The sequence below is a fragment of the Henckelia pumila genome, chromosome 2 (genome assembly GCF_033568475.1).
Source record: "Henckelia pumila isolate YLH828 chromosome 2, ASM3356847v2, whole genome shotgun sequence".
In the NCBI taxonomy this organism is placed as follows: Eukaryota; Viridiplantae; Streptophyta; class Magnoliopsida; order Lamiales; family Gesneriaceae; genus Henckelia; species Henckelia pumila.
The window spans coordinates 2,715,094-2,724,740 of record NC_133121.1 but is presented as its reverse complement, the minus strand read 5'-3'; the positions used below and the strand labels follow the sequence as shown (position 1 = coordinate 2,724,740).

General features: G+C 37.9%; 1 protein-coding gene across 4 annotated transcripts; it reads right to left on the bottom strand.

Moving 5' to 3' along the window:
• Positions 1–6,815: 6,815 nt before the first annotated feature.
• Positions 6,816–9,647, bottom strand: LOC140882040 (F-box/kelch-repeat protein At3g23880-like). 4 transcript variants are annotated; one of them, XM_073287776.1, is made up of 5 exons: positions 9,509–9,647; positions 9,256–9,350; positions 8,774–8,862; positions 8,632–8,673; positions 6,816–7,985 (listed from the first exon to the last, which is right to left on the bottom strand). In XM_073287776.1, exon 5 carries the CDS (start codon positions 7,983–7,985, stop codon positions 6,831–6,833), a length of 1,155 nt encoding a protein of 384 aa, XP_073143877.1. In that variant the 5' UTR covers positions 8,632–8,673; positions 8,774–8,862; positions 9,256–9,350; positions 9,509–9,647; the 3' UTR covers positions 6,816–6,830. The 4 variants fall into 4 exon arrangements, 3 of the variants coding, with proteins under 3 accessions (XP_073143877.1, XP_073143878.1, XP_073143879.1); XM_073287777.1 differs by lacking the exon at positions 9,256–9,350; XR_012150120.1 differs by lacking the exon at positions 6,816–7,985 and having other exon boundaries at positions 8,241–8,673.

The window sequence follows — 9,647 nt, the reverse complement described above, 5'->3', positions numbered from 1 at the left end:
GTCTTCACACTTAAATAGGTGACCTCCTAGTATATGAGTATCCTGTCATACTTTATTTCTTAGAGAAATATAGGAATCATTAAAAGTTTGTTAAAACTTACCCTCACTACTTGCACAGGTTGCACTTTTATCCTAGGAATGAGAGTAGAACAAAGTTCTGAGTGCACGTGAACGTTCATAACTTGATTGTCCCATTGAACCAAGATCTTGGGATCTCCAATCTACAAGGTTGGGTTTCCGCTATGAATATTCTTTAATTTTGTAGGTTTTAATCTCATTCCTCTTGATAAGCAGTTAACTTGATCTCGTCCTAAACCTTTTGTCAACGGATCGGCTAAGTTATCTTTTGATTTTACATAATCAACTGCGATAACTCCATTTGAGATCAACTGCCTAATGGTATTATGTCTTCGACGTATGTGTCTTGACTTACCATTATACATACTACTTTGTGCCCTACCAATAGCCGCTTGACTATCGCAATGTATCATAATTGTTGGCACTGGTTTCATCCAACACGGAATATCCTCTAGGAAATTACGAAGTCATTCCGCTTCTTCTCCCGCTTTGTCTAGAGCTATGAATTCCGATTCCATAGTTGAACGAGCTATACACGTTTGTTTAGAGGATTTCCACGACACAGCTCCTCCACCGATGGTGAACACATATCCACTTGTGGATTTAGAGTCTTTTGTGTCGGATATCCAATTGGCATCACAGTATCCTTCTAGTACGGAAGGAAATGTGCTATAATGTAATCCATAGTCCATTGAGTACTTTAAGTATTTAAATACTCTTTCTAACGCTTTCCAATGATCATGACTAGGATTACTTGTAAATCTACTCAATTTATTTATTGAGTATGCAATATCAGGACGAGTACAATTTGTAATATACATTAGACTCCCAATTATCCTTGCATATTGCTGTTGAGATACGGGTTCACCTCGATTTTTGGATAAATGTAAACTTAAATCCACAGGTGATCTTAACGGTGTGACGTCATATGCATTGAATTTCCTAAGTACTTTCTCAATGTAATGAGATTGTGTTAGGATAATTCCTTCAGGCGCTTTTACAATCTTAATTCCTAAGATAACGTCTGCTTCTCCCATATCTTTCATATCAAAATGTTTTGTCAACATTTTCTTAGTTTTCATGATGATATCATGATTACTACCCATTATGAGCATGTCGTCTACATATAGACAAACAATTACATATGAGTCATGTGTGCCTTTTATATAAACACATTTATCACACTCATTAATCTTGAATCCATTTGACATCATTGTTTTGTCAAACTTTTCGTGCCATTGTTTAGGAGCTTGTTTGAGCCCATACAATGATTTAATGAGGCGACACACTTTCTTTTCTTGACCGGGAGCAATAAATCCTTCAGGTTGTGCCATATATATTTCTTCCTCTAACTCACCATTTAAAAAGGCCGTTTTAACATCCATTTGATGTATTTCGAGATTATTTAAAGCAACAATTGCTATAAGTACTCGAATAGACGTTATTCTCGTAACAGGTGAATATGTGTCGAAGAAATCCAACCCTTCTTTTTGTCTAAATCTTTTGGCCACTAACCTTGCTTTGTATTTTTCAACAGATCCATCAGCTTTGTATTTTATTTTTAGGATCCATTTGCATCCTAAAGGTTTGCTTTCCGGTGGGATATCTACTAACTCCCAAGTATGATTTTGCATGATGGAATCTATTTCGCTTTTTATGGCCTCTTTCCAAAGTGGAGCATCAGGACTGGATAGCGCTTCACTTAAAGTCCTTGGATCATTTTCTATAGCATAACTAAGAAAATCAGGACCAAAAGTTTTAGCTATCTTAGCTCTCTTACTACGCCTTGGTTCTTCGTTTTCATGAGTTTCCTCATTTGTAGATTCATGAGCTCGTTTAATAGAACTCGTTTCTTTCTCTTCCTTAGAAGGAAAGATGTTCTCAAAAAATGCAGCATTCCTTGATTCAATAATTGTATTTTCATGTATATCAGGAATCACTGACTTGTGCACTAGGAATCTATATGCACTACTGTTGTTTGCATATCCAATGAAGATGCAATCTACAGTCTTAGGTCCGATCTTCACTTGTTTTGGCTTTGGTATTTCTACTTTCGCCAAACACCCCCACACTTTCAAGTATTTGTATGAGGGCTTATGTCCTTTCCACAATTTGTAAGGAGTTTCATTCTTCTTTTTATGTGGAATTTTGTTAAGTATATGATTTGCCGAAAGTATTGCTTCCCCCCACAAGTTTTGGGGAAGTCCAGAACTTATTAGCATGGCATTCATCATTTCTTTCAGAGTACGGTTTTTCCTTTCCGCAATGCCATTAGATTGTGGTGAATAAGGAGCAGTTGTTTGATGAATAATGCCAGATTCATTGCAAAATTCTTCAAACGGAGTAACATATTCACCTCCTCTATCACTACGAATTTTCTTGATTCGTTTGCCTAATTGATTTTCGACTTCAGTCTTATAGGTCTTAAATGCTTCAAGAGCTTCATCTTTGCTTCTTAAAAGAAACACATAGCAGAATCTTGTGCAATCATCTATGAATGTAATAAAGTACTTTTTCCCACCTCTAGTTTGTACAAACTTTAAATCACAAACATCGGTGTGAATTAGTTCTAGAGGTATTGTACTTCTTTCCACTGTGTGAAAAGGTACTTTAGTTAATTTAGCTTCAACACATACTTCACATTTATAGTTTGAATCAATCTTAGTCCTTGGAATAAGATTTAGTTTTCCAAGTTTTTGCAAAGTGTTGAAGTTAACATGTCCTAATCTAGTATGCCATAAATTAGAACATTCAACCAAGTAATTCAAAGCATTAACTTTATTACTTTCAAGATCACGAAGTACAGTCATTACATTCATTTTGAACAGTCCCTTTTCTATATATCCTTTTCCTAGGAACTGTCCATTTTTCATGATTACAACTTTGCCGGCTTCAAACACTATTCTAAATCCGGCCTTGACCAGTCTAGACCCCGATACAAGATTCTTTCTTATGTCCGGAACATGGAGAACATCGATGAGAGTAAGCTCTTTTCCCGAAGTCATCTTGATCACCACTTTGCCTAATCCAACGATCTTAGAAGTCGCATTGTTACCCATATAGAGCTCTCGTCCACTTATAGGAGTATACTTTGAGAATAGATCCTTGTCAGCACAGACATGTCGTGTAGCTCCGGTGTCGATAAACCATTCTTTGGGATGATCAACCATGTTAGCCTCAAAGACTACTGCTGACAAATCTATCTCGGACAAATCTATCTCGGACAAATCTGTGTTGGACCATATTTGCCCGGTACTGATTGTCCTTCTTCGGTAAGCGACAATCCTTGGCTTTGTGGTTCGACTTTCCACAGTTCCAGCAGGTTCCTTTCCATTTCTTGTGCATCCCTTGCTTTGTATCTTTTCCAAAATGCTTTCTTTTCTTTATAGCGTTTGGCTCCACCAAATTTGCCTTCGCTTCCATTGGCATCTTACCAGCTTTGATCTCCGCTTTGCGATTGTCTTCTTCAATTCGCAGTCTGACGATCAAGTCTTGGAGCCCCATTTCCTTGCGTTTGTGCTTCAAGTAATTCTTGAACTCCTTCCATAAAGGTGGAAATTTCTCGATTAATGCAGCCACTTGGAAGGACTCGCTGACCATCATCCCTTCAGTCATTATATCATGGAGGATGATTTGGAACTCTTGCACTTTGCTAATCACCGTCTTGGCATCAACCATTTTAAACTCGAGAAACTTACCGACTACGAACTTCTTCGTGCCAGCATCCTCTGTCTTGTACTTTTTCTCTAAGGATTCCCACAGTTCCTTAGCAGTCTTGGTTGCAGAATATACACTATACAGCGTATTGTCCAACCCATTCAGTATGTAATTTCGGCACAAGAAGTCACTGTGACACCATGCATCAAAGGCAGACATTGTTTGTGTGTCAGCATCCGGTGCCGGAACAGCAACAGTTTCCTTCAAAAACCTTGCAAGATGAAGTGTTGTGAGGTAGAACAACATCTTCTGCTGCCATGTTTTGAAGTCAGAACCGGAGAACTTCTCAGGTCTCTCGGCATGTGCAGTAGAAGCAGCAGGGGCCGTGACAACAGCCGGTGGCGGCGTAACAGGTGGTGGTGGTGGGGGCAGCGTAACAGGAGGAGTTGGAACAGCAGCCATGATCAAAAACTTTGTCTTAAACTTGTTATCCAACCTTCAACAGTATAGACGCAGCAACCCAGAACGTAGCGAGCCGAGAGTTTGACTCTATATCTTTAAGACAAATTTGCCCGCCTAGGTGCTTACGGGTTTGATCAAATCGTCTTCCAAGATAGAACGCTAACCAGCAACTTCAGTAGTAGCACTACAAACCGAAGAATCTTTTGAACACTCAAAGTGTTTAAGAAACTCAGACCACTCGAATATGAGTATGCAAGAGGAAGAGAAATGAGTCAGAAATGAGCGAGTATGAATGATCACAGACGGGGTCTATTTATAGATGTTGGAAGGATGCCTCGGACAGTCGCACCAGTTCGATGCATGCACGGCCGAACAGTTGCAATGGTTAGGACCGAAAGGACGCACTCTTTCAGCCGAAAAGATGCACTGGTTCGGAACAAAAAGTTGCATTGATTCGGCTGAAGAGTTGCATACTTTCATGCACTCAGATTGTTCAATAATTAATTTATTTTGTCCAAAAAGTTTATATTCATGTTAAAGCCAGCCCAACCCACGGTTCGGACGGACGGACGGCGCGCGCGCGTGTGGCTAATGGTTCGAACCTAGCCTAGACTAAGTCCGCTCCCTTTAACAAACATGAGTATCCCTTGGGACCCCAACCCATTGTCTAAATTTTGACAATATATAGTGCAATTTATTCCCACATTTTGTCAATGTGGGACAATGAGCATAAAGCCTCATTCACCCTCATTCACCATCTCATTTTTCCAACACTTGTCCACACAATATTTCCAACAATTCGCAGATAAGTACTGATAATATTTTTATTACAAGCATCGTAGATTCGTAGTTGCATGTATATATACATGCATTGATTATTATACTGATCTTACAATATATATTATATTTTTATGGGAACATCACATAGTTGGGGCAAATTACTCGGCTTCCAGGGGGAAGTGGGGGACACGAAATCACAAACACACCACTGGGATTGAAGCATATCACTATTTCTTTTAACCAATTAGTACGGTAGGAGCATTTGAGTATTGGGACATGACCTGTAGCTGCTACTATGGACGAATTAATTTTGTCCCTCGAAACCGTGTGTTGTGTTTGCGGAGTTATGCCATTTTGTCCAAGAATGGCCAACAGATTGAATCTTGGTTTTAAATCCAACGCCTTTTGTAAGTATTCTTCCCGGTTGTATAGATTTGCACAACAAGTACCGTGGTCATACCATTGTCGATACCAAAACCTTTCGCCGAACATGGTGATAGGGAGAAACAGGTCCGGCCAGCTTGCATTCAACATTTGCTTCAAGGTAGCATTCTACATATACCATACACGTAAATTAAATAGCAGTCTACGAGTCAATTAAAGAGTTAAATTTTAACTTTATAAGGACTCCAAAGTAAACCGAAAATATGCACATGCGTACATGTACGTGCACTGTGCACAGTGCACACAGGCATATATATTAAGTAAAGATATGGAGTATATTAATTAATATGTTATATTTATTTAAATATTAATACGTACACGGATAGACTGGTGAACGGGCCCAAGATGATGAGGACATTGTCGCAATTGGGAAGTGTAGTTCTCCGGCCATAACCCGTGAATCGTAAAGTCCTGTGGCAAAGGAATTCTGTAGCAATTTGAATAGTGGCAGACAGTGTTAGGCCACTGTAAAACCAGATTGAAGAAATCAAAAGCCTGAGTAACCGAAGGGTAGTTGAAAGCCGAAAGGAAAACCAGGATGGTCAGAAAGCAAGAGAGTTTAGTAGCCATTAATATAAATTTTTAACGTGAATATTATATCGAAATGAGTTTCATGCATCTTCTATATATAGAGATCAAAATCACGCTATTTTTTTTTTTATGAAAATCCCAAAGCCAAACACAAAGGACAAAGATGGATGGTGAAAGGTGAAGAAAATTCACACGCATTTCCACAAATTTTACCAAACGTATTTGAAATTGAAGCAACCAAAATATATAACATTACAAATGAAGAGAATAACTATATGTGGCTAAATGACTTTTGTGTCATTCTCTGTTTGTAGTTGTAAATATATATGATTGATTTTTACCGATGCATGGAATTATCAAGTTTAGGATTTCCCTCTAAGCACAGCACATGTAACAAAATAGACACAATTAGTTTAAATCAATATTGGCACGCCTCCCTCCTGAAACGGATGACATCGACATTAATTTCCAATAAAATCTGTAAAGAACAAGACATTTATTATAGAATTTAACTAAAAACCAATATACATATTTAACTAAAAACCAATATATATTAGGTGATGTTGAATAATAGGCCAGAGAAGGTTTAATAAAAGGCTAGCTGCATGTGCCGAGTTTCCTTTCAAGTGTTGTACTGCCAATTTAGTGATATTTTCCATTTTATCAATGATGTCCCATCCAACGAGATTTAATTCGGCTAGTTAACATTTTGAAATACGATCACCAGAACATATTTGTTCAATAACTAGTATCATAAGTGCAAGAAATTTATGGATCGGTAACAAATTTCACACTACCACGATGATTAAACATCATGCAGATGGAATTTAGATAATTAAAACAAACATGTCTAATAAAATTAAACAGAATGACAAGTGCTATGGAATTAGCATTTCCAAATCTATCAAACATTCCTCGTAAACCAAGGCTCTGAGATAATTTTGATGCCCATGGAATTGAAATTCCTTGAAATGGTTTTGGTCGAGTGACCCAACAGCCAACTGGCCATTCTCAGATTCACACAGCAACCGTTCATCTCCGAGACACAAAAGTGGGCAAACAATAGAGTCATGAGGACCGATGACGAACTGTTTGGTCCACGATTCCTTCACCCCGTATTCCTTCATCACCCAAATATGGACTGCTTCTTTAGGTGGATAAAAAAATATCGCGAGGCTCTCGTTCAACACCATCAGGCCCCTGAGGTATCCAGCTGCATCGTCTAAACCGTGATCAGGATAGTCCATCAGTCGAAAAGCGTCGGTGCTCGTGTCGAAACAAAGGATATTGCACCCGGATTGATTCTCCAGGGTAGATGCACACCAGTGAATGGAGTTGTTAAAGAAGAGTTGGAAACAGGGAAACCACAAAACCATATCTACATTAGGCAATTCAGGATCAATCTGCTTCCATGAATTCGAGGTCGAATTGTACAAATCAAACCTCAGCGTCTCATTCAAAGGGTACTTGGACCTATCTCTATAGCGGCCCCGTGAATGACAGATTTGCCAGATTCGGACAACCTTGTAAGCATCAGTATTTGGGTCAAACCCAAACCCGTTATCTAAATTGGTGATAACGTAACGCGGATCTGGATACACGATGTTCCAGAGAGGAAGCGATCTGAATTCTCGCAATGCCGGGTTGAACAAGAAAACGGTTTCATCTAATGTCACACAAACAAGGCCATTGCAAGGACCATGAACTGTGGCAAAGCACATTCGTTGTATGTTAATCTGCGGTACAATATCCGGAATAGGGACGGACAGATCCGGCGATACCAAAACTTGTGGGAAATCTGGATCATGGAAGGAAAATACATTTTTGGCTCCATATTCATGTAGATGTAAATAGCGTTTCACAAGAAGCACATGTTTCCTGACGTCGCGTTTCTGATGCTTTTTGATGAATATAGAGCTCTTAATCAAATCACGCCAAGATTTTGAAACGCATTTGAATCTTTGTATGGATTTCACGGGGAGACGCACCATAATTTCAATCAGCACATCCTCCGGCAATCCATGTTTCGCCATCTAAAAATCAGAGCACTCTTAGTATTTGTGTTTATGCTTTGCTTTTGCTATTTTGCATTCGAACACATTTATACAAATTTGCTAGTCTTTTGGGTAGGTCAACTTTGAAAGATTGGCCCAATATTATTCATTAAAGCTAGCCGGATTATGCATTCAAATCCAAAGATTGTTATTACCGACTTTTAAATATTTATTATACATAGAGAAACATATTTCAAGTATAATAATCTAAATATTTCAAAAAAAAAAAATTAAAATCGAGATTTTTTATTTAAAATTGATAGCATGATTCTTATATTATGAATTTAACATGTAATATTTACTACTCCATTATAGGATTTTGTATTTAAGATGTAATATTTATTATTCCATTATAGGATTAGTTTCCCCTTTTATCTTGTAAATTTACTGTATACAATTGTTGTACATCAAAGAAGGAATATAATTCATTCTTCTTCCATCTTCTTTACGTGTTTATGGTATCAAAGCCCTTGATTTTTTTTAATCCCCCCTTGGGCATTATAATTTCACAAGCTGCATGGAATATAGCAATAATTGCACATGTAACAGTGGTTTTTAGATATGCACTTGAATTTTTTTTATTTTCTTCTTGCAGTGACTTTTGTGAGCTGGGATTAGAGCTCACCTCTAATTACCTTAATCTTTCAGCCGCTGTGGCTTCAGCACTCTGGATTATAAGACTCGAAATTACTCAATCTGGTTTTAAAAAAAGGCAAGGAGAAAATAAAAACTAATGCCACAAAAGCAAAATAAAAAGTTGTACCTACCAAATAAGTAAAGAACAAAATGCTTCTTCAAACTTTAAATCAAAGCCTTTTGATGCTAGACAGTCACATATTAACTTTGCCTTGTTTATCTACACAAGAAAAGATATTGTCGGTGATCTCTTACAATAACAGATCTCTTCAAAAATCCAAAATTTTTAAAGCTTGCTATCAACTTGTGTTATTTAAATTATGCCCAAGAGGATCAAGAAAATGAAATGCCAACAATCAAAACCTTGGTCCTATGTAATGATTATAAATTCCATACAAAGAACTAAAAGAAAGGGGAGAAGAACAAATAAAAAAAAATGAGCATCCTTAAAACAATGTGCGCGGAGCAATAGCACTGGACATGGGAAAAAAAATCAAATTTTGATTGAAATTATCAGATCCCTTCAAAAGATTCTGAATCCACTTCGAGTCTTTGATCGACGGAACAATTAAGGTCTGAAAACAACTAAAGGATGAAACAAAGTGAAATTTACCCCAAATTTTGAACAATCGCGATGAGACTCATCGATGGTTATCGAAGACCACATCATTCTACGACAAATATAATCAACAGGAACACACAAGTCCTCTGTACCGCAGCTCCCAGGCGAATAAAGCAGCAAAGAAAAAAAAACAGAGATGCGCATGCAACACACCCATAAGCAAATTGCCAGTTATAGAGCGAAAAAGGGACACCGACAGAGAATTCGGGGGAAAAAAAAAAGAGAAAAGAAAAAAAAAACTCACAAACGATTGAAGGCTTGAAGGCAAAGGCAAAACTCAACCAAATCACAGTGGCAGAGGGGCTTTCAACGGCTGAAAATTTGGGAATTCAGCGGATACGAAGTCTGGGAAGATATTTAGGGGCGTTCTTCTTCTATCAATT